Here is a 25,803-nt window from a genome sequence, read left to right as displayed (position 1 = left end):
GGCAATGTTGGTTTTCTCTGTGCACTTGTACAGATGATAAAATGGATGATAGCTTCATTAGAATGACAAGCATTTCTGATTCAAGTGAGCTCAGTTCTGCTTTATTTGGTTGATGATCCTTCCTTTGCAAGATATTCTGGATCTCAGTGTCCTCAGGTATGTGGTATTTCCGCATGAATTAACTGATACTGAGTGAGCTCCTTTCTGTATGCTACTTAAGCACAACATGTTTACCTTCCCGGGTTTTCCTCTCTGACTGCTTGTCATTCAGTAAGCATTTATTTCTGATACTGCATAGGAGTTATATTCAGATTTCCCTGTGTCCTATTGCAACATACCCACCCAGGGGTAGAGCAGTGAATCTCGCTCTATTCCTTTCTCATTGAGTTTTCTGTTTCTTTTTCAAGAACATGTTGCCAAAGAAAGCGTGGTTTGGTTTGTGGCCAGGTAACTGTCTAATTACAGAAAGTAGCTGAGCAAGTATAACCGAGGGCAGAATTGGATCCATTATGTTTTCCTTTCAGTTTAGAAATCTGAATGAGACTGGAACACAACAGGTTTGATTTAAAGGATTTAAGCAATGAGATGACCAATAAAATCCATTTCAGGACTGTTCCCTAGTGCAGTTAACTGTAGCACTGCCAAGCTTTTTCAGGCACTCACCCCAAGTTTTCTGTTGGACTGTTTTCTGTTACCTGCCTTTAGCTACTGTAACTGTTCTGCCTCATCCTTAGTATTTACACTTCAATAATTACTGCCACTTAGGCTTCACATGTTTGATCTTCCTTGTTTTAGCATGTATTGTGACATGTTATTACTCATAACACTCTTTTCTAAGTAATCCTCCGTATACAGACACATTTCTGATGATACATAGTCAAAAACTTGAGTTGTGAGACTGGGAGCAGTGTCACTGATGCTGTTAAGATCCTTGATGTTGTCAGTAGCTAAGTAAGTTAAGCGTAACTTGTGTCCATTAAACCTGTAGGACTGCCTGTGTGCCTTGGTTTAGTTACAGATTGTGTTGCTATATTCGATGCCAGGCATATTTACCTCTTTCATCAGTGACTTGATAGTAAAATGTCCTGCCAAGCAATTACATTTTGCCAACCATCTTTTATGATGCAGGTATGTACAAATGCATCGTTGTTCTCTGCATCTTGTCTGCTTTTCGGGATGATGGATTTCTAGGCATCTTCTTTCCAACTCAGCTCTGTGTTTGGGGTGTTTCTTTGCTTGAATGATTAGCTGCCTACCTTGAATTATTATTTGTGTGTTCTCATTTGATTTCCGTCCCGTTTACCTGGTTCATAACAGTTCCTAGAGAGCCGTCTGTTCTTTATACCCTGTGTTGTAGATTCTTGTGTAGATTATTAAAGACTGTATGAAACCAGTGTGGCAGCCTCCGGACTTCTTCCATGCAGTTCAGCTTTCAAATTCAAAGAAACTCTGATCTTGCAGTCTTGACCCCAGTTTATTTCTAGCTGTGCTTTCTGCAGATTCGTTTTTCCAATAAGGAAAACTTTGGATTTAGAAGCTCTGTTCAGTGCTTCACTAATATTCAGGTCAGTGATTCAGATGTGTTGCCCTTCCTCTACTTACCTATTAACTTGGTAAAACTGTCTGACTGCTATTCATTTTTCCCCTTGCTGCTCATTGAGAAATTACTAAAATGGAGGAGTTACTGATGAGTCCTGCTCGTGGGTGTAAATGAAGGTTGGTATGTAGGTATTTTGAAGTAGCTGCAGATCCTGACCCGAGGCCTAGAAGCTGTTTCTGTCCACGGTGTTTTGGTTTTTTTAATAGAGCAGCGCTGATGTGTATTAAGAGGATGTTGCCTGGACTGCACAGGCCTGTCCTGCCTCCATTCACAAAACTCAATGCACGCAGAAATTCCAGCTGAACCATAGCAATATACTAATAGCACACGTGTCTGGAAAGCCAAACGGGTTTCAGCATCGCTTCCAAGATCACTTGGATGCAAATGCTGCAAGTGTCATGCAAGTGGCTCTGGCACATCATGTCCCACACAGTGTGAATTTTATGTAAATTCATCCTTGTGAACTTCTCTGCTGGCTCACAAAGCTGGAAAGCAGAGAGTAGCTAATGTGTGCCTAATGTCTAGAGACACGCTGGGGGTACATGCATCCCACTCTAGGCTGTGCATGAAGATTTCAATACCTAATGAGCTGTACATTGCAGTGCTGGTTTGTGAAATAGAAGTCCCAATGGGGCATATTGGACAGCTCTCACAGGATTATAAAGTATCTGCTTTACTTGGCAGATTTTAATCTCTGAGTAGAAAGGACTGCTCAGTTGCATGGGATTACAGTGAATGTGATTAATGTTACAGATTGCGTTGGAATGGGCCTGATTTCACTGTCAGGCAAAACACTAATGTAATTCTGCATCGCTAAGTGGGAGATACGAGGAGCCAATTAATTGTCTCTTTCCCTTTGCGTGTGTGTGTGTTTGTTTTCTTTTTCACGTTAATAACGTCTCTTGGCACAATTGTGCCTTCTAGTTACATTACAAGTGAATGGATAACAGCACGGGTGTTAACAAATGGAAGGCTCTGTGAAGTTTGCAAATATATGGAAAGAAATGTTTAAGATCTTTGCAGTCAAACCTGTTGACTGCTTACAAGCAAATACGCATTGTAATTGTCACACAAAACATCCACGTAGTTTAAGAGATAAGCTGATGTTCAAGTTGCAAGACTAAAGTGCAGATTGAAACGTGAAGTGGTCTGTTCTGCTGTCGGTTGTTGCCTCTCATGTTTTCTGCCCTGCTCTGTCCCAGCACGTTGCCCAGAGGACTGTAAGGTTCCTGGGCACAGGCTAGGCAGATGCCAGGGAAAACGAAGTAGCAATCAATACATGCATATAGCTTATCTGCTGAAACAGGAGCGATGAAGTTCAGATCAAGGGATTGGGTTGAGAAGTTTGCAGGATAAGCTGTTCTTTCATATTTCCTCCAGCCTACTGCACTGCAGGGCTTCTGACCTTTACCCTGGGCCTCTGCGGAGGGCACTGAACTGGTGGAGAAGCTTCTTTTAGAAGCTCAGCCCCGCTTTGAACCCTGACGTCTCTTATCTTGGGCTTGGCGCAGTGCTGCGGGTGTTGAGTGAGCAGGGGGTTGTTTACATCCTCAAGTTGATGAGCTGGCAAGCTCCCGGGGACCCAGGAGCATTTCCACATCCAGAACAATATGCTGGTACACTGGGAGGGTTGGGAAAGCAGGAGCTTATCGAGTTACCTATGTCTCATTAAGCAGCAGGAGAAGGATTGTTGTGTCAAAAGCAGCCTATGCTTTTGGCAGCTCTGGAAGGACTGCACGAGAACAGTTTTACACGAGGCTATTATCTGTGTTGGTGCTTGCACAGGGAAGTGCATAGTGCCCTGGTCCTGCACAAGCTCTGTCACAGACCCTGATGGGAAAAATATGCTTAGGTTCTCTGGATCTAGTCAAAGAGGTTAGAAAGAGCCCTGTGATAACCAGTAAGTCTTCAAATAGTGGAGTCTCTGAGAAGTATATTCACAAAGTACAGTCTTTCCTATCAAGCAGTTCAACTGACTGCCTGGTATTCCTGTTGTGTGGCAAATTAATGACCGCCATCTCCCAGGAAGAGGGAGATCCCAGCTACCAAAGTGCAGAAGAAAACGTTTGGATTAATGAATATTGACAATATCTAAGAACCACAGAAGAGAGGGTTCACTTCCTTGCTCCTATGGATGTTGTGAACTTTCAATAGGTTCTTTGCCAGCAGTATGCCACCTGCCTGAAGACACCTTCCAAGAAAGGATTTGGGATGATGGGAATGACTTCTATTTTCTTTTACAGCTGACAAATGTTGACTGCAAAGGAGACCTCTTCCTTAAAGGCAAAGTGGCAGTTACATTTCTATGTGCTTTTCTTTAAACTGCCATCCCGGAACATTTATTCCTTTCATCCAGTGTAATAGATCTTGAAAGGTATGGGATGTTGTAGCTGTAGCTAATAAGGAGCTTGTAACTACTTTTAAGCAATCAGGTGGAGCCAGGGATGCAGAAAATGGTCAAGTTGCTGCACAAACACTTCCAATGTTTCATGAAATGAGGCTGATCACAGCCTGGGAAATTCAACAGAATCTCTCAGCATCCCTCTTACATATATTACCCTTCTAGTAGGAAATCACTTCTCCTTCCTACCAAATTTTAGTGAAAAAAAGAACAGATTTGGTTGACTTCACTTGATGGGCAATCTGGTGGTGGTTCTTTGATGTCTGCATGAATTTCAGCACCTTGCAGGTCATATGGAACAACCATTCAAGATGTCCTGGGGAACCACTTGCTAAGAAGCTGCTTCAAGCTTTGCTGCAGGTGAAAGGCTGAATGCTGGGGCCATTTGTGGAGTCTCCTAGATGAGCTTCCTCATCTTTCAGTAATAAAGGATGATGTTTGGAGGCAGCAGGTGGGAGAATCGCTGACAAACTCTGCCAGACAACTAGCAGATGAAGTTGAGCTTCCAAATTAAGTGTGAGGGAGAAAGGGGATTGGGTGCACACTGCAAAAGGACCGTTGGCATGTGCAAGTGGAGTGCAAGCAGAGCTTAAATCTGTACTGCAGGAAAGTAGTGCAGGGGTAAAGCTAAAACTCGATTTGGGTAGGTCTGTATGAGTTTGGATTAGATTTGTGTTGTGGAACGATGCCACGGGAACTTCATCGTGTTAACAACAGTTTGCATGGGAAAGCAGGGGTTTCTGACTGTGAGGATGCTTTCCATGCATTTCATACCTAGAAGGTAAGGGGTAAATTGTTCAAAAGATAAGAAAAAGTCGAGGTCCCTTTCTTTCAGAACCTTCTTTCTCATTTCAAGGCCAGGTTGGACACAGGGGCTTGGAGCAACCTGCTCTAGTGAAAGTTGTCTCTGCCACTGGTAGGGAGTTGGAACTGGATGGGCTTTAAGGTCCCTTCCAACCCGAACCATTCTATGATTCTGTGTCTTTGGAGAATGAATTTTGGAGGTATGTTGATATATAAATACGGAGGAAGGCACATAATGGCATCTCCAGACTCTCCAGTGCCTCTAGCTCTTATGAGTTTTTAATTCAGATTCGGTTTTAGATCACATAAAGGTTTATATAATTTATACACAAGTGTTCAGCTACACTGCTGGGAATGCATGTGATTAAGAATACATGAGATGCTTTTGTATTTTTCCTCAATACTTGCTCTTACATTTTACAGACCTCCACTGCACCATGAAAACATTAAAATCGATCTGTTATTTATTTGCCTCGCACAAAAATTCACTCAGCCACTTCTGCGTGCTCTGACAATCAAATATCCCACAGCTGACGTTCATCACAGGTTTCTTTAGTGAGGCCAGAGGAGAAAACATACCCACATTGATCACCAGAAACAACATCGAGCATCTTCCATTCAGTGTAGGAGCGGGGTGGGTTTGGCAGACTTTGCAAGTCATTCAGCTGCGGCACGTTTGCTTCTTTGCGGCGATGCACTGGGACAGGGCTCATCCTGGGAGCAGGGTGGATTTGCATTCAGTTGGAAATGGAACAATTGATTAGAATAGCCCTATAATGTTCCCTTTCAGGCTGTACCTCTCTTGTTTTCTGGGCTGTGAGCGCCCGGGCACTGGGACTACAGGGCCTCTGTGGGGAGAGGCCGTGGCTGGTGCTGCCCCCCTACCACAGGGCACAGCCCAGCCCCTCGGCCACCGTGGCAGCACCTCAGGGGACATGGGTTTAAAGAAGGGCAAAATGATGCTGGCAGCAAGGAGTGAGGGAGCAAGTGTGAGGAGTGGCCCTGTGAGCCCAAAGGGGAAAAGAGGAGAGGAGGGGGAAGAGAAGTGGCCTTGTGAGCCCCAAGGGGCTATAGGCTGGGGCCAGCCGTTGCCCTGTTACCAGAACACATTCGAGTGCCACTGCTGTGGGAGTTAAGTGTTGTACATTTAAATAGACCAGACACCACAGGAAGAAGGAGGCATTTTAATGTTTGTGCTGTTGAAGTGTTTTGCTAAAGCACTACAAAGTGACCTCATAGGGAAATTCTAATTAATCAAATAAATTAGAGGCGAGGTATTGGTGGGTAAGGGAAATGTGCTCTTGCACTTGTAAACTCCAAACCCCAGAGAGGAAAGAATCTTCACTGAGCGCTGTAGCTGTTGACACAGCTTCTGTTATGGTTACATCTGTGTTTGCTCTTCTCGGTCTGGCTTTGCCAACATAGCTAAAAGAGAGTCATCCGGAGTCTCGTCTTTCTTTGCATTGTGCTTCGAATTCCTTAGTAAGGTCTTGAACCAGGCATTATTGAAGTCGATGGTAGCATTTCAACAAACAGTAGTGAGCGTCGTTCGGGTCTACCTCTGTCCCTGTAAGTGACATCAGGTTGGTTTAGCGTGGCAGTGATGAGCAAAAAGGACAAGCTAATTCTCAAATTTTAAGGGTGTGAAGCACACTGGTTATTTGGCAAGTTTCGTCACACACGTGGTGTTCAGATGATTTTAAAGCACTGTGTACAAGACAATGGGAATCTGTCTTGTCCCTTTGTCTTTGCCTGGCCTGTTTCTTTTCTCTCTAACTTTTTATATCTAATCATGTAGATAGTAGGTCATAGAAAAGATCATAAAATAGAATAATTAGGGTTGGAAAGGACCTTAAGATCATCTAGTTCCAACCCCTCTGCCATGGGCAGGGACACCTCACACTAAACCATCTCACCCAAGGCTTCATCCAACCTGACCTTGAACACTGCCAAGGATGGAGCATTCACAGCTTCCTTGGGCAACCCATTCCAGTGCCACAGCACCCTTACAGTAAAGAACTTCTTCCTTATATCCAGTCTAAACTTCCCCTGTTTAAGTTTGAACCCGTTACCCCTTGTCCTGTCACTACAGTCTCTAATGAAGAGTCCCTCCCCAACATCCCTATAGGTCCCCTTCAGATACTGGAAGGCTGCTATGAGGTCTCCACTCAGCCTTCTCTTCTCCAGGCTGAACAGCCCCAACTTCCTCAGCCTGTCTTCATACAGGAGGTGCTCCAGTCCCCTGATCATCCTCGTGGCCTCCTCTGGACTTGTTCCAACAGTTCCATGTCCTTTTTATGTTGAGGACACCAGAACTGCACACAATACTCCAGGTGAGGTCTCACAAGAGCAGAGCAGAGGGGCAGGATCACCTCCTTCGACCTGCTGGTCACGCTCCTTTTGATGCAGCCCAGGATACGGTTGCTTTCTGGGCTCCAAGCGCACACTGAACCCTGCTCATGTTCATTTTCTCATCATCCAACACCCCCAAGTCCTTCTCCACAGGGCTGCTCTGAATCTCTTCTCTGCCCAACCTGTAGCTGTCCCTGGGATTGTTCTGACCCAGGTGCAGGACCTTGCACTTGTCATGGTTAACCTTCATAAGGTTGGCATCAGCCCACCTCACAAGCATGTCAAGATCCCTCTGGATGGCATTCCTTCCCTCCAGGGTATCAACAGAACCACACAGCTTGGCTTGGTATATCATTAAATCTTCTTAATATATGTGCGAAGATAAAAGGTGGCAGCTGTAATGGAAAGAACTGATCACAAATTACTTTTTTTCGTGGCAATGTCTATGGTAAATCTGTAATATGCTTAGAGAAACAGAGACCATTCTTACCAATAAATCGAGGCTACTTCATTTTGGGTGACTGTCCACCGAGGATCAGCCTCGCTGCAGTCGGCCTCAGAATATCATTGACGTTGGTCACAAACAATATACTCTTTAATATCCAGGGTACAAAGTCCCTTTGACATCTGCCATCTCCATTCCACAGTCAAACTCTCACTGGTGCAATATCAGCTGTAATTGAACTTGCAAATTGCTTTGCATTCTGAAATGCTGACTGCTTAATTATGATGGGGAAAATAGCATTCTACAGCCGCGAGCTCAGTAACTTTGTCACTCAGAAGCTATGGAATTATACATGTGAATAATACTTGCTGTAATGTATGTTAATACCAGTGCAATATGCAGAAGGACCACTCTGCAGACGTGGTCTTACTTCAATGTGGAAAGGAGCAGAAGCAGAATAGACCACAAAATAAAGAGAAGGGAGGAAGTGCTGGCCAAGGCCTTGCTTCTTTTTATCCAAAAGGTGTTCAAGGTAGAATTGTGGAATGGTTTGGGTTGGAAGGGACCTCAAAGCTCATCCAGTTCCCACTCCCTGCCATGGGCAGGGACACCTTCCACTATAGCAGGTTGTTCCATGCCCCATCCAGCTTGGCCTTGAACACTGTCAGGGATGAGGCAGCCACAGCTTTTCTGGGCACCCTGTGCCAGTGCTTCACCATCCTTATAGTGAAGAAATTCACCCAAACAAGATTCAAGAGGTTGTACGGTTCAACTCCCAGCTCAACCCACAGGTTTTCCATGGGGTATTGCCCAGTCAGTTTATCCTTAGCTTCAGGTCTTCATTTGAAAAACAGGGACTGCAAGGACCTTGTTTTTCAGGCGTACTCTGATGGTTAAACACAGAGATTGCTTTGAGGTGTTTGAATACTATGCTACATGAATCAGCCTCAGTATGTGTATAACAAAATGGAAGCCTTTCTTTCCAAACACCGTGATTATGATGCCACATTTTTTTTAGGAATTGTGTTTCTGAAAACCACTGTTTCATTTCAGCCTGGAGCAGCAATGACAATGCAACTTTAAAACTTCTAGTCTGGCTGAAAGGGGCACATTTAAGACCACACAGAGATACGACTCTCATCTGGAGGTGACTCTGGATGAGCTGTCTCAAACATCAAAAGCTGTAAATCACTGTAACGTGCCATAGCTTTGCTGCTTCCCTGTGTAGCAGCTATCCCATTTGGATCTTGCCCGTTTTTTCCTGTATAATGTTGCTAGTGTGGTTTGAATGTACACCACAGACCATATCTATAGCCCAGTGAACTCGGTGCAGAGTCTTTCTCTTAAATGGATTTTAGCTCAAGGTAACTCTTTGATAGTACCTGATATCATTTGCATACATAACGTCTCTCTCATAGGTTCACACAGCACATAGGTTGTTCAGAAAGTTTTACTTTCATGGAGAACCTCAGTGTTGAGCTTCTTCCTGATTTCCTCCATCAGACATCTTTTCTTGTGCAAAGGGAAGTGTGTCAGCCTCTGTCTGTGGCTGAGTTATTACTCTATAAGAAAGCAGCTGTGGAGCCTGACAAGATTACACTCAGATTACAGTCTTAAAATAGTGGATGGACTTGATGGTTTTCCTTCCAGCCATCGTACCATTGTTGTCATAAGAATGAATGATAATTGCATTGCTCTGTATTGTCACTGCATTCCTTGTGGTATGAATAGGTTCATTTAGTGGCACCATCTTGGGCTGTTATGAAAATGAGAGATCTGAACTTAAGTCTGTTACATCTTTTCCTTTCTGATTCAGAGCCAAATCCTAGGGTCTGAGCGCAGAATTTAAGTAAATGTTGTATTTGCATCCTGTGGTTACAAGCTTTACAAAAATGCTGCTACTTTTTCATAAGCTAGAAAAATACCTGCAAGTTTATGTGATTTTAGGATTAAAATGGATTGACCCTAAAAGGAGATAGGAGCAGAGTTAGGAGTAGATCTGATTTCTTCCATTATTCAATGCCGAAGTCAGTTGACATTTTATAGAGATACTATGCTGAATAGTTTGGGCTGGGGACAAGAGGTAAGAAATTGTCATTGTTGAGAGTCAGATGCTTTGAGATTCTTCTGAAATTTGGAAGATCTGTTTTACTGCAGGCAGTAACTGAGTTAACTAAACCTATGTGGTTGAGAATATCTACAGATGAAATCTAGACAAAAATACCAGGCGAAGAAAAATGCCTCAGATTCTTTCAGTTAAGCATTACTCCTCAAACACAGACTACTGGATTATTTCTTTTCTTAGTCTAAATGTACCAGTTGACACCCTAAAATCAACTTTATGCAGGAGGCTTGACAGGGAAATTCATCCTGATGTAATAAGCACAGCTCCACTGAGATGAACGGAGATATTTAAGCTGAGGCTAGGACTCAGCTTTCTAATTTGCCAGCAGCATATGAAATGATCATTTACATTGGCGCTCCAGTGAGATATGAATTGAAAGGCAAACATAAAAATTACAGTCAAAGCTTAGTTCCCACTCCAAAGGTGATTCAAAGCTTTGCTTTGCTTGCATTCATATACCCATTGACTCACATTCAGAGGAGGTCAAAGTTACCTGTTCCTTTGCTCGGTGCTCTGTTTGCTAGTTTCTGGGTTTCCTCTGGAAAGCAAGCTTTCTTTTTCCCTAGAAGGCTCCTTTCCTTGATAGGCTTTGGTTTATTTTCTCTGTTCTTGTAGCCCTCTCTAAGCCTTATTTCCCACTGCCCTTGATTATCTGTAGACACTGATTATGAAATGAATTATCTTTGGTATAGGTAAAGGGGTGTGCAACAAATAAGGCTGAAAATGAGGTAAGAGTAATAAAAGAATATAGGAATAACTGGATGAAGGCCAGTCTGATGATGGTAGGATCTTTCACACACACCCTTGTCTGAGTTGAACATAATATCTGTGAGTTACAAAATCCCTACTTGAAGTTAATTGGTGCTTTCTCTGGATCTGTGTTTCTCTCAGGACAGATATCAGTGGATGGATTTATGCGATACCTGAGTGGAGAAGAAAACGGCGTTGTTCCACCTGAGAAACTGGATTTAAATGAAGATATGTCTCAACCACTGTCACACTATTTCATCAATTCCTCACACAACACCTACCTCACAGGTACAGTATTAGAGAGATTGGAATTCTTATCTTAGAAAAGTTCATAGCATATTTGCAGTGATACCATAAAATGAACTAAAAGCATCAGCATTGAACAATGATGGAGCTTAGTTTTCAGGGGAGCAAGGGTAGCACATGATTGTTGTTCTAGCTGCTGCACACATACATTAAATGCACTTCTATTACACTTTTTATATAGGTGGGTAGCAGTTGTGTTAAGTAAAGGTCTGGTCTGAAACCCAGTGAAGTCCATGGGAAGTTTCCCTCAACTTAGATAGGGTTCTAGATTATGGCCCTTTTTTGGAAGGAGAGGGAACAATGCACTTTTTATGACAACTAAGGAAAGCCAAACAACTGTGCGAAGCAGAATATGGGAAACATCTCTGTAGCTAATAAATTTGCCCCTAAGCATTAAATCTGACAGTTTGTTGAGCTCCATGAAATCTCTTTGATTCGGAGATTAAGAGAGGTCCCAACATGGCACATAGCTGTCTGACAGTCCATTTGTATCTGCAAGGAATGGAAATCTGGTCTCTGACTATCTAATGGCTGAGCTGAAATTTGTAGGTGCTGTCATGTGTTTAAAAAGGCTGAGAACCCAGAAGCTCCCATTAATTTGAATGAATGAGTCTAAGCTGCATTGTTTGCACAGCAGTCAGCGATGCCTTAAGATTCCAAAAACCTAAGACAGTTGAGGAATGCAACTTTAGGCACTCATTTTTCAGTCTAAGATGCTGTCACCTTGCGAGAAAATAATTGTAAATTCACTATTTTAGTTTAGTTTATGTAGGAACAAACATTTTTGAGAAGCAGACGTGCACAGGGAGTTCTTCCCTATCTGATTTGGTGTTTGCCTTGTCTTGCCATGTTTGCTAATGATTTAGCATTATGATAAAAAAGAAGAAGTAAGGCTACAGCGTGTGCTAAAACCGTGGCTTATGGATAACGTGAGCTTTTAATGTTATTAACTTGCCTTAACTGACCCAAGGTCTTTAGAATGCCAGTATGGCAAAACCTAAACAAAACCATGCAGTGGTGATGCCCAACTTAAACAGACCACTTGGTAGTTACTTTCATCTGGTCTGTGTTTGTTATAGCACGTTCTACAGCACCTTCTAGTGCTTTCATAAGTGAATGGGCTGTCATTGTTTCCATTAGACACCATTTTTCAGAGGTTTATGTCTTGGCTGTGAAATATGTTTTGTGCTAAAAACTTGTCATATAAGGATTTGGCTTGACAGCTATTTTGTTTCTCTAAATTAAAAGGAGTGAAAATCAGTGTGGCCACTTTGAAGTTATGATTCCAATATGCAGAAATTTATACTTGTTGGAAGAGTGCAGACGTGTCCAAAGGAAAAACAATGCTTAATAATGATATTTTGCAGGCCTCTTACCTCCAGGATGGACTTTGTTCTGTCAGGGAGGATTAGGGCCCACTTAAGGCAAACGCTGCAGCTTTTCTGGAAGAAAACAGTAAAGCTGTTGAATGTGGGAAGCATAGGCCCACAGGGAGGACAGACAATGCAGTTTAGAGTTGGTCTGAAGAGATAAAACTGCTCTCCCCTCTATCAGCATGAATTTATAGCTAGTACCATACCACTGATTTTTGATCAGGGTTGATCAGGACAGTCATGTTCTAAAGGTCTAGAAGCACAGAAGCCAAAAAACCCAATGAATTAAGGATGGGACTTCACAATTAATCCAACCTAATCTAAGTCTTTTAACTGCACCACAAGTGACATATTGAATTACTGCAGAAGAAAGCAAGCTTACCTTGAAACTATCCAAATTCACTTTCAATTGTATGTGAAAGTCTGCAAATCATCTCAGATTGCATCTGCAATTTTCTTTGCCTGCATTTGTAACTCATTTCAGAAGCTACATGTAGAAGTATGATCTTCAGTCTCGATTTAACATAACATTCCTGGGTTAGTAAGTTGGAGAGGGTAAACCAGAGTAAACTCGGGGAATAGTGCAAAATAAGTTGGAGTCTCTTCCAAATTCCATTTCAAAGTGTATATTTTCACATTTACAGGCACAAAACACATGTCCTTCTCTTTTAGTGGCAGTGTTCAGTAACTGCGTGGCAGCTGGCCGACAATGGGATTAATGATTTGATTTTGATCTGCGTATTACTAAAGCTGACACCCTTAGCTTTTGCTTTGAGGCTAGACCAGATACAGCAGTCACGTTGCTGTTTGCTTTCTTCCAGCAAGGACTTAGCAAAATGAATAAAATGAATAGTGGCAGACTGTTCTTTTTCCCAAGGTTTCAGTAGGGCAGCTCAAGTGCTCATGGCTTTGGAAGGGAAGCTTCGGTAGCACCTCTGCCCTCTCTGCACATGTGAAATAGCATGTAGTCGTGTCATAATTATGAGGACAATAAGAAATCCATTCAGTCTAGCAATACTTTATGATTACTGTGCTTAATGCCCTACCAATTATCTCTGCCTTTGTTAGTTTTCAAACCCCGAAAAAGCATGCACCAAGAAGCATTACAACATAAAACGAAACATGTGCACACTGAATGTATTTTTAATTATGCCGATCATTTTCCTAGCCTTTGGTAGAAACCCTTGGCAGTACATCAAGTCCTGATTATTTATTTAGAAGTGTTACTGCTTTCTTTTTCTTAGGGAAATGTGATTTTTAAGAGCGAAGGTAAAACTCCATGAAGGAAGAAGTGATTTAGAGCGAAATGTCATCTTTTGGAAACTTTGTTTTACGGTCTCTCATCTTTGTTCTCACTGCTGTCACATTCATTGATTTACTGCTTTGAACACGTAAGGTGCAACCCTGCATTTTTTCTGGTTTCTCCCCAGTCTCACCTCAGATTACTGCTTTTGTCATAGCGGAGAGTGACTTTGCAGCTTTTCTCTCAGCAGCACCCAAAGTCAAAGACAAATGATAACGTATCGTTATCAGAGCTGCACACTTTGGTGGCTATGAACGTCTGTGAACGTGGTGGTGTACGTGAAATGCAAAATATGAAAATCACAAGCCTTTCACATATGTTTTGTCATTGGCCAAAAGGATAAACTATAGCAGCAGTAGGTTACAGAGCCATCAGTGTAGTGCGCATAGCCAATGGGGGGCTGTCCCATTCACCTTCAGCATCTGCCTCCCTCCTAGCAGTCCAGTACTTTCAGTTGTTTCTAGAGGGCATGTTCTCTTCTTTATTGCTGCTGTGGCCTCTCCTTTACTGTCGTCCAGCTTCTCTGGTCTCAGCAATTCCTCAGTTATAACCATTGCTGCGCTCAGCGCTTCCTTGAAATCTTCTTCACCTTCAAAGCCTCCAAAACAGTTTATTCACAGCTTCACAGAATCACAGAATGGTTTGAATTGGCAGGGACCTTAAAGCTCATCCATTTCCAACCCCCTGCCATGGGCAGCAACACCTTCAAAGTTGCTCCAAGCCCCATCCAACCTGGCCTTGAACACTTCCAGGGATGGGGCAGCCACAGCTTCTCTGGGCACCCTGTGTCAGCGCCTCAGCACCCTCACAGGGAAGAACTTCCTAATATCTAATCTAAATCTCTCCTCTGTCAGTTTAAAGCCATTCCCCCTTGTCCTGTCTCTACAGGCCCTTGTAAAAAGTCCCTCTTCAGCCCCTTTACATATTGGAAGGCTGCTGTAAGGTCTCCCCGGAGCCTCTCTTCTCCAGGAATACAATAGCTTTCCGGGCTGCAAGTGCACACTGCTGGGTCATGTAGATCTTGTCATGTTTTCACATGACTGCTAAAGTTTTGAAATCTGAGTGTTCATACAAATACTGTTAAACCCCAGTTTATCTTTTTGTTGTCCTAAGGGATACCTGCCCTCCGTTACCAGCCTCACCAACGCCAGTTCTGTCTTTCTTAAGCCCTATTATAGGTGAGGGAATTTTCACTTCTAAAAGTGACTGGAAACCTCATAAAAGAGAGAAAGAAAAAAGCCCAAATGTATATATTGCATCCTTAAGGCAACATTTATTATTCGAATACACATCAGCAACTGACACCAAAATTTCTAGAGGCAGCTTGCATCCAGCACCAGCAGATGTGAATATAAAGAGTTTTAAAATGCATTGTTTGGTGTGATGGGAGATAACTGGACTTTCAAGAAGGAGAAGAAAAGTCAAGATCATGAAAGTGTTTGTTTCCTTTAAGTCACGTTTCAGTCACTCACTACTGCTTAGTGAGGTTTCAAGATCCCCTGTTCCTTCTCTTTAGGCCAACAACTTGAAGGACATTGAGATGAGGGATATGTTGTTTGAAGCATCTTGAAATGAGGAATACATTATTTTCTAAACCTCCTTCTTAAAGGAGGGTAGAACTGTGTTGAGGATCAGGAAACCCCTCTGACTCCAATAGTAGCATTTGAAGATGTTCAAATAGCTGAAGTCGTAAGACAAAGATGCAGAGAGCCAGCAGCAGGGGACAGGCTCTGTAAATAGGTCCCTGCAGGTTGCAGTCCCTCACTGCAGTGGTAGAGATTGGGCTGGTGATGCAGTGTCTTTCTCAAGTGGGTCCCACAGCTGGGGCAAGGGTTACCCCATGCACCCCTTGCCAGATAATGTCCATCCCACAGCCCAGCTGCAGCGTTGGAGCTGCTGCAGTTCTGTTATGGGTTGAGCAGGATTGCAAACCCAGAGGCTGGCCCTCCTGGTATACGCAGGTGTTGCATCTTCTGCTTGGGTGGGCCCGAATCAATACTGACAGCAAGTGTATTCCTGCTGCTGGCTGGAGCGAGCCTGACTGCACGTCCTGCTTTGGTCCAGTGTGGAGTGTTAAAAATAGCAGCCATAGGGTGCGACAAGCAGCAGCAGGACGTGTCGCAGTGTGGGGTCTAATTCTCTTGTTCCGTGCATGGCAAAGTAGCTCGGAAGCAAAAGGAATTCAGATAAATGTACTGTGTCTAAAACCGATTCAGCCGCCAGCACCTTCTGGTGCTGCTGGAGTCAAGCGCCAGACTCCCAGCAGCCCGGGGCTCTGAGTTTGCAGATTGCAAACTACAGCCTATGATCCGGAGCACTGATTGGATTTCCAGGACTTTCCTGAAGAAAGGAGGTTTAGCACCTCGTGTTTGCACATGGCAAAGGGAGCATGCTGGCCCTTCCTGCTGGGCGAAGGTGGTGCCATGGGTGGGCCAGGGAGCAGAAGCAGCCTGTGTTCTAGAGTAGTGAAGAGTGAGGTGACCCCACATATATTGGTCCAAATATCCCCCAAATTTGGGACGATGTTTATCTTAAAATGGTAACTAAATTTCAATTCTATGTATTGCAAATAACTTTCACTTCGAAAAACAGTGGTGAACAAACCCCCCACAAGGATGCAGTTGCTGAGAAATGAACAGCTTGAAGTTATAGAGATGTGAAACTGATCCGTATGGAGAAACATGGGTCATGTCCTCAGCTTCTCTCAGTCAGCACAGGCTCATTTTGCTTAGGCGTAGAATCATAGAACAGAATCACAGAATAGTTTGGGTTGGAAAGGACCTTAAGGTCACCCAGTTCAGCCCCCTGCCATGGGCAGGGACACCTCACACTAATCCATGCCACCCAAGGCTCTGTCCAACCTGGCCTTGAACACCGCCAGGGATGGAGCATTCACAACCTCCCTGGGCAACCCATTCCAGTGCCTCATCACATGATTTGAAGCAAGTTTTTGCCAAGATCTGGTTTTCCTTATCCGGTGTGGGGTGATGGGATACAGCTATGGCATTACAGTAGATGCTGTGTGTATTACAGAAGGGAAGCCAGGATGCTTTCAATTTCTAGTATTATAAAATTGATCTGTAATCAGGATATGAAAACTACCATACTGGAAGGATTCCCTTTGGTGCCTGTGTTAGCCCAGTTCAGAATGCATCTATTTAAGGGCTGGTTTGGAAAAGATAGAAATAGAGACTCAAACCAGAAACTGATAAATGATATATGCAGAAAACCATTTGAGGGAACATTCCTGATAGTCTGTATTTCAGAACAAATAAACTCTTGAGGCTATTAAAACATTTGTTAGCATTTTGCACTGTGACTGGGAGCCTTTCTGAAGATTGAACGGTTTGGAGGTTGAATATCCTCTTATCCATAGCAGGAATCCTTCCAAAACGTCTGAGCCTTATTAATAAGGTAGTGTGAAGAAGTGTCATATGGCAAGTGAGGCGTGCCATGACTTACTTAAGCACTTTTGAAGGTTAAGGATCTTGTAGTCTGAAACACTTAGCCATAATAACGGCCAGCAGTCTCTCAGGGAGTACAGTAGAGTTTGTTAATCATAAACCAGTTTGTTAATCCAAATTCAATATGCTGTGAGGGAAAAGAACAACAACCTGAAAACAGGTTTTAAAGTGAATGTAGTTTTTAGGCAGCTGAGTTTAGCAGATCCGTATAATGAAAGCAAAGTGTTCACAAGCAGATGCTTAGGGATGAATACACAGAAACTTGTGCTGTCGTATCCTGATCCATGCTCATGCTTGTTTGTATCCTGCAAAGAGCCACTGCATAGCGAAACTGCACCAACGTGGCTTTTGGGTGGGTAGAGATCATCTGCCATAAGCAAAGGGGAAACCAGGAAAAGATAAGTAGAAACGAGAAGGCAGGTCGTCACTTTGCTGACTGCATTTGGTTTTTCAGAACTTTCCAGAACTGACCAAATTATTCAGTTATATATTTCCCATTGCTTCCACTAGGGTCTGAGGAATCTTTCTGGATTTCAATAGGAGTAATGTTAATGCCTTGTGGAGTATTTATGGTTGCTCAGGCTCTTATGTCAGACCCAATGAGTGAACAGGGGTTTTCAGACAGAAAAGGTTTTCTGTTACAGTTGTTAGTGAAAGGTAAGAGCAGAGAAAGCAGACAATGCGAGTTAGTGAAGCAAAACCCAAAATGTGTAATTCCCAATGTAAAACCTAACCCCAGAGGAGGTAAAATGAGGACTCCTCTGCATTATATTATATACTAATTTGAATAAATGATTTATATATCCCCCTTCAGCAAAGAATCTTTAGCTTAGATGAGCTCACTGCCTCCTTAAAATGCCAAGTCAATTCCCTTCTAGAAATGCAGGAATGTCTTCTCAGGAAGTCTGCTAGGAAGCAGGAAATGGCATCCATTTTCCTCACATGTAAAGCCTTCCTTTCCATTACCTTTACCTCCCTACTGCCAGACATTTGTATCCATATGACTGGAATCAAGCCTGTCGCAGCAGATGAAGACATCCTGACTGGATATTCTTCCCTGAATACAACTGGACTTCTTTATTGGTTTATTTGTGGGGTTTGGGGTTATTTTGTACTTCCTGAGTTTGGGAAAAGCGGAATTTTCCTTGTTTATGTTTAGATTTTTATTGTGTCATTGTTGGAAACTGGTAGTTCAGTTAATTTCTCCCTACATAATAGAATCATAGAATCGGGTAGGTTGGAAAAGACCTTTAGGATCATCAAGTCCAGCCAATCTCAGGTCTGCCAATCGTATCACTGACGGCCTCATCTACATGGGTTTTGAACCCTTAATAATGCAGTGTCACCTCAGGAAATTCAACTGGCCAACTCAGTGTGGTGATGAGTGCATTAAATATAGATTTGAGACCTCCTCATGGTGCCATCTCTACTGAATGCATTGCGTGTTATGAGAAAATGTGATCTTGCTGTCGTGGGTCACCTCTGAATTTCACATTGCTTGCCAAAAGGTAACAAAGTCTTTTAGAACAAAGTTCCTCCCTTTCCCTTTCTTTTCCTTTTCTGTACTCAGTGATGTCCATCAGAAGTTGTTGAATTGGTTTCAATCAGTTACTTCTCCTCACTCAGAGCGTTTTAACTGAGGGCAGGATCCAAACCATGACATTGACTCTGCCTTATTTCCATTGCAGTCTTTACGCTTTCTGTGTGCCTTTGAGCGTTATTCCCCTGAGCCGAGGGTAAAAGATCCTGTTAACTCTGATTGTTATTAGATCATTTATATTTATTCCCAAATTACTTCCCTGTTTCCATGTCCTTGTGCTGTTGTAGCTGGACAGCTGGCCGGGAACTCGTCGGTGGAGATGTATCGGCAAGTGCTTTTGTCAGGCTGCCGCTGTGTGGAGCTGGACTGCTGGAAAGGACGAACAGCTGAGGAAGAGCCGGTCATTACACACGGATTCACTATGACAACTGAGATATCCTTCAAGGTACGGCTGTGCAGCTCACTGATCTGTGCAGCTGGGGAGGTTTCTTCCATGGGAAATGCATCATAAATACATTGCAAGGCCATAACTGCATAGGTGGAAGGGAATAGAAATGTGATCTTTTAAGAGGAGGTTTCAGAGCATGTGCAGAATCACAGGAGGAGAAGAGTTGCAGGATTTGGACCTTGCACAGGAAGAGCTTCTTGGTCATTCTGGCAGTCAGAGGAAAAAGGATTATATGGTGAGATAGTCTGCGCCATCTGGAGCTGGGCTCAGTGCCCAGGTCCATACTGCTGTGCACATCCCTTCAGTCAATCTCACAGGGAGAGAAACAGGGTAGAGCACAGCCAGGGCTGAAAGAGCAGGTATTGCCGCCACAACTGGTTTTACACAGTGTGAAATGGGTCTGTGGATGCATCTGGAGGATGGGGAGGAAGGACTGGTTGGTGTTACAGCTCTATAGCATGCAGCAGGGAGGAGAGCTGAGACGAAGGCCACAAGCATTTGAGCAGCAGTAAGCAATGCATCAGTGTACTCTTTCTCTCTTCTCTGCCTGGTAGGTGGGTATGGTGGACAGAAGTGCTGAACTGAGGCAGGAAACGGCAGCTATCATGAAAAACTCTTCAGTTTGCAAGCCTTTAAGTTCCTGTGAGCAGAGAAGAGGCTACCAGATGGGCAGGTCCCACCCACAGGGTCCAGACACTCAGCATTATAGTCCCAATTTAAGAAACGAGTAGCAGTGTGTGCAGTGTTACCCTTATCCCTGATAGGTGGGATCAGATCTGAAGCACTGAAGGATGAAAAGGAAAAAATTAGTATCTTTGGAGATTGCAAGGGAATATTTGTGTCATTCAAACCTTAAATATATCATCTGTATTACTGAATTCCATCTTCCATTTCCTTTCTCTGTAATGAAAGGTAGGTACTATACCCTTAGCAATAACTTTAAATTGTTATCTTCCTGTTATTCTTAAAGATGCTTTTGATCCAGTGTTAGAGGGGCATGATGGAGGTGTTCTCCTATAATAGTAAGATTGGTACTCAGCACAGCTTATAATGATAATCAGGATGTCATTTTTCAAGTGTGAAGAAATTGTTCTTCGTCTGAGACACTAACTCACTGTGGAATTATATTTCTAGACTTGCCTATGTGCAAGGTGATGTGGAAAAAAATGATAATGGCTGAATTTGGTAATGTTACAGGTGTTAAGAGTGGCTTCTCTGCTAGCTACAGCTGTGAAGCATGTCTCCCACACTTGAAGCATGAGTTGTTGGGGGGTTTCTTTTGTCTTCCTTTACGGAAAAAAGCAAACAACACTGCCACTACAGACAGAACACCACGTTTTACTCACACCAGAACACTCTTTTTCTCTATTTCAGTTTGTTTTCTCTGACTCTTCACTGATGGAGTTAATCACAGGAAAGCATCAACCAACGTTCTTGCACATTTGTTACTTACTTTCCAGTTCTGTTTATGTGAAGCCAGTGGTGTTTGTAGGCACAGAATTTGGCTGCTGAAAGCCCCTTAATTCAGGAAGATAGCTCTCAACTCCTTTGCTCATGAGCAGGAATTTAAATCAAAGTTAATCTGATTCTTAAAAGGATCAGGAGCAGGAAGGAGGATTATCCCTGGTTACTTGGATGTGTGACCCTAGATGCTGTGTCTGCAGGATTGATATTGGGAGGTATTTTGAACCTACACAGGAATATTTCATCTGTCACTTCAGGGCAAGCAGTTTTTCCTCCACACAGAAAAATGTATTGACTGCTGCTTTCTTTTCAGCACTCCAAGTGTGCTGCTTGGCTGAGGAGGAGCAGAATGAGAGTGAAATAATGTCAGAAGCGTGTGAATCAATAGAGAGTGATCACTGGGTCTTGAATGCTGATTCATTTATCAGCTCACGCTTTCGGCGTGACCACGGCACACAGTGCTCCTGTTTGGTCTGTCAGTTTTCACTGCCTCAGATAGGCTTTCCGAAGCATGGAGACAGAAGCAATATATACTCCCCTTCCTTAGGTCGATGGGGGGTTTGTGGGCTTTTTTGTTTGATTGGTTTTTATCCTGCTTCATGGCATACAGAAAGCAGTAAGGTTCTTCTCAGCTGCAGATGCTGAGCTGCTGCCAGGGTGAGATATTATGGGGAACAAACAGTATTTTCCATGCCATAACCAGGAATCTGTGTGTGTGCACTTTATAAACACCTGAGAGATATGGTTCAGGTGAGTTGTTCTGCAGCTGGAGTAGAATGAGCAACTTACCAGGTTGTTCCTCTCTGAACATTTGCATTTACATTTGAATGCAGTGCAAGGCTCAATCACCAGCACCCCTGTTTCTCCACTGAACCAATGAGTGAGCTTCTCATCCTTAGATTTCATCTGTGTAATCCTGATTTTCCCCAGGCATGCTGGATTCCATCTCTTTTTGGAGTTGAGATGGCAGTTGAAAATAAATGTATGGTTTTACTCCACAGCTTGAGCAGTGTGTAGGAGCAAGAGAGGCATCAGGACTGCTTTTCAGCAGTACTTATTATATCCAGCCTCATGTGTTCTTAAGTCTGCATGATTCTCCAGAACCAAGGGGTGGCTGCCAGCACTAATGATCTGGGTGGAGAGCATCAGGATGGGAAGACTCAATATTTGCAACCCAATTCTCAGCCCTGCTGTTCCCTTGTAATGCCAAAATTGCCTGAGATGCTTTTGACAATCCCACTGCTTCTGGACAGCGTTAGAGTGGTACAAGCTCTTGGTGATTTACTGGAGCTGTAAAGAAAGTGTGCAGCAGGAATCATTCCATCGTGCATTCTCCCATAGAACTGCATCTGTGAAGCTGCAGCTTCCTACCTGCCTTCATCCAGCCTTCTGCATCCTTTACTAGTCTTCTAATAACTGCTTTGCCTTTCTTTCAAGACTAGGAGTGCTCTTAGGTGAAGTGCATGATTAGTTATAGGTGAAGCATTTAAATATCTGATAATTTCAGTTATTAAATGTAGTCATTCACCACCTGTGTGTGCTGAGCTACTTTCTCATCTTACAAGAGAGACTACAACAAGTTGTGCATGAGCTGTGTTTTGTTTTAATTGCATGAAGACTTTAACTTTTGTTTGTATCCTAGCTCATAGCAGCAAACCTTGAGATGGCTTTTGCTGTTCTTCCAGCCTTGGATTCTGCAACCCAGCATCAGAAGACTGTACCAGAAGCTCAGCTTTCATGTTAGGAAGTGGATTTCCTGCTGTTACACATAAACCTTTACAAGTATAGAAAATGACCAAAAGGAATCCCCAGAGGAGGCTTGTTTGAAATTAATCTTTTAGGTTTTGGCCCTGCTTATGACTTGGGAGGAAACAGGCTTCTGGGTTCTTACAAACTCCAGCGTTTGACAGCAATGGCTATGGGAAGTCTTCAGTGTTCCTTAAATTCTTCTGAGAAAAGATTGGTGTTTCAATAGGGAAACACTGAATCATTTGTATTGGGAAGTGCATTACTGTATTGTGCACCCCACTAAAATTAGTGTTATCAGAGGATTTCTTTACTAGGTTTACAGTTGTTGGGTTCCATCAGAGCTGAAAGGAAACTCATGTAGAAGTTTCAGTTTCTGAGCCCTCTGTTTGATAATTACTGTGCAGCCAACTCTTTCAACCAAGTAATGTTGTTTCTGTCTTTTGCCTTAAAGGGATTTCTCTCATCAAAAAAGAGGGAACTAAAGCTTATGGGATTAACAAAGGGTTTTATGGATACGTGCTCATGCTGATGATGTTTAGAAGAGATGTATTTGTCAGAGCATGCTTATTATTATGCAAAATAGTTCATGAAAGTCATAGCTTCAGGCGTGGAACGGTTCCACACAAAGATTGTTTCATGTTTAAACTATTGATTTAGGGAGACATAAGTCATTCCTTGAGAAATGCAGTGCTTGAGGCTCATCAGACAATTTGGAGATTTGATTACAGTTCAGGTTGAAGAATTTGGTTGCTGCCAAAGCACATTCCAGGGCTTTCTGGGATGTTTAGAACAGAAGAGCTGATTTAGGGCAGTCTGGGTATGATTTCAGACCTTTTGGGGTCTTTTCTGTCTTCAAGGACCAACATCCTGTTTCTTTAAAGACATGAACTTGTAACTGTATGTATTTTGATTCTTTAGGAAGTAATAGAAGCTATTGCTGAATGTGCATTTAAGACATCGCCCTTTCCAATCCTCCTTTCCTTTGAAAATCACGTGGATTCGTAAGTAATTACCATGTTTTCCTCTATGGTGCTATATTCATTGTAAGGTCTGAACAGAGAATAACGTATGCACTTGTGGCAGTTTTATTGAATAACATGACCAACAGCTCTTAGTGCAGAAAACCTTCTATCAGCCTTTGTAACCAAGATGATCAGAATGAATTGGGCATGCTCTTAAAAACCTTCCTGAATTAGAACCTTTTATAGGAAAGAGAGAGTTTGAATAATTGTGAGACAAACTGTGTAAACTTCACAGCGTCAGTATGTTCTGCTCTACCAGTACTTCATCAGAGAAAAAGAAACTCTATTTCACCTCCGTATGACCCTATTCTATGCTATAAGCGAATTCTGTGAACACAATTTCATCTGTTTCTTGGGTGCTAGATGTAGAGGCCAAAACCATAGATCAACTAGGAATCCAAAATAGGTGCTGTGGATGGCCAGGAACCATCCTGTTGCTGCCAGAAAATACCCCTTTGCTTAAGCTGTTTTCCTTTTCTTCTTACAAGAAAAAAGGACAATTTTTCTTTGTAAGAAAAGAAAAAATAAGTGAGAATACTTCTAAATTTATCCCATTGATCTATTTGTTACTGTTGTTATTTTAGCTCTTATTTCTCTGAGAAGTTTGACATTAACTTTGGTTTTGACTCCAGAGACCACGTAGCTCAAAATGGGGTGACACTGATTCATTTCAATTGCCTTTTCCCCTTTTGTTTTCTGCTGTGAAAACATTATCAGCAACTCTGGGGCCAGTATGGACTGAGAAACTTTAATGTGGAATAAAAAGTAATCTTTGGGGCAGCTCTGATTTAGCACAGATCAGAAAAGATGGTGGCAGTTCTGTTTCTTGAAGAGGAAAAGGGCGAGTGCTAACCGCTTTTCCATTGGTTTAGGAAGAACGTACTCATAAGGGAAGGAACTGGGAGAAGCAGCCATGAAGGAATGTTTCTAAGAACAGATGTGCCAAAACTGATCAAAAATTATATAGGTAGAAAAGGTTCAAATCTGAGAGCTGGCCTACACTACCTGTATATACAGATGTGGTGCTTAGGGACGTGATATAGTGGTGGACTCGGCAGTATTAGGTTTACTGTCGGACTTGATGATCTTAAGGGTCTTTTCCAACCCAAGTGATTCTATACCTTACAGTAGATGTTTACCTTTTGTGGGCAAATCTGTGATTGCCCTGCACACATTTAAAGGCCATATGGTTATGATTCAAACAGCTGCCTGTTAAATCCTGCTTAGTTAGTCCTTTCTTCCTCCGAAAGACCACACAGATACTGTATGTATTGAATTTCTTTCTTTAATCAGTCCACTCCTTTCTTTTTGGTGTAAGTTCTATCACTTTGGACTTGCTTATCATGTACTGCTGTAGGGTTTAACACACAATGCTCTTAGAGTTTCCAAATGCATCCTCTGGTCTTTAGAAGTAAAGATCTTAACCATCATTCTTCAGTGCATTGTATTTTGTATTTATTCTTCCATATTTGTTAAAACATACATTCACTGTGTTACCGTAAGGCAGAGAAAAAGCAGCATGCAATTTATTTTAGCCATAATGTTACCTTTTTTTCCCCTTCAAAGTCATTAAGACACCTTCAGCTGAATTATCCCAAAGTGTATTATTTGATGTCCTTTTCCATGCATGGCTATTACAGTTTTTTAGCAAAGCAAGTTTGCAAAACCAGTATCAAGTATTTTCTCTTTCTGAGGCTTTATTGCTATTTATTATTTGCTGCTGCAGTAAATCATCAGATTTAATGTGTGTGATTTCTAATTGTGCTTTGGCTGAGAATAATTTCTAGTTATTTTACCAACTGCTACAATTATCCCTTCATTTCTTCACTGGTTGCTAGAGAAATCTGCAATTAGTCATGCCACTCACAGAAACCTTCACTTAATTTCATGGAATGTTCCTTTTGTCTTTTCATTTACTTGGAATGTTATTTTTCTCCTACATCTTAAAGATGGACTTTCCCCAAAGCATTAACACAACTGCTTTTATAGAATCGCTGTCTAACAGATCTTATGGTAGCAGTTCCTACTTTGGAGTGACCGATTTTTCCTTCCAGTTTTCCAGTTACTCGAGTCAGTATTCATGTGTGAGATGTCGGTCCTTTTGGCTTTGGTTTAAACCAAAAGACAGTTTTAGCCTGTGTTCTGTATTCATGGCTTTTAAACAGGCTGTGTTTATCAGAGGTAAGTCAGTTTTAGATCACCACCATAGATATGACAGCGTTAATCACCACTGGACTTAAAATGCAGTTTTTCTTCTTTCTGGTTCTTTTTGTCCACATAGGCAGCAAATCACTGATGAGCACACAGTGTTAATCAACTCATTTGGCTTTCTTTCAATGCTTTTCCTTGAAGGACTCCTCTATAATACCTTTACAGCGTATGAAGAATTCTGTTTTACTGTAACTGCACCATGTAGTATATTCATTCTTGCTTGGTTTTATACATTAAGAAGTTTAGAAAAAAGGGGAAAGCATGTAACTTTGAGACTAGATCCAACTTTACGTGTGTCATCATTTATATTGACATCAAAACGTGAACACTGCAAAAAGCAAGAACTTAGAAAAGCTGTGGCTCTATAAAAAAGAGTAGGAAGGTTCCCTGAAAATCTTACAAAGACCTCAAGAAGACCTTGACGTTGAAATTGGGCTTGCAGGAAG

General features: G+C 42.4%; 1 protein-coding gene across 4 annotated transcripts in view; it reads left to right on the top strand.

Annotated features, from left to right (window-relative positions):
- Positions 1-25,803, top strand: part of PLCB1 (phospholipase C beta 1) — a 400,307-nt gene that overhangs the window by 272,679 nt on the left and 101,825 nt on the right. For all 4 annotated transcript variants that reach the window (XM_057423415.1, XM_057423418.1, XM_057423417.1 and 1 more), the window contains 3 exons: positions 10,619-10,765; positions 18,751-18,908; positions 23,043-23,125. In XM_057423415.1, coding sequence (XP_057279398.1) covers positions 10,619-10,765; positions 18,751-18,908; positions 23,043-23,125 — 388 coding nt within the window. The remainder of the gene's footprint in view (positions 1-10,618; positions 10,766-18,750; positions 18,909-23,042; positions 23,126-25,803) is intronic.

Source organism: Pezoporus wallicus, unplaced genomic scaffold (genome assembly GCF_028554395.1).
Source record: "Pezoporus wallicus isolate ANWC-B61680 ecotype Strahan unplaced genomic scaffold, APGP_CSIRO_Pwel_v1 contig_4191, whole genome shotgun sequence".
Classification (NCBI taxonomy): domain Eukaryota; kingdom Metazoa; phylum Chordata; class Aves; order Psittaciformes; family Psittacidae; genus Pezoporus; species Pezoporus wallicus.
The sequence above is the reverse complement of the archived record's forward strand: the minus strand, read 5'-3'. Positions and strand labels throughout refer to the sequence as shown.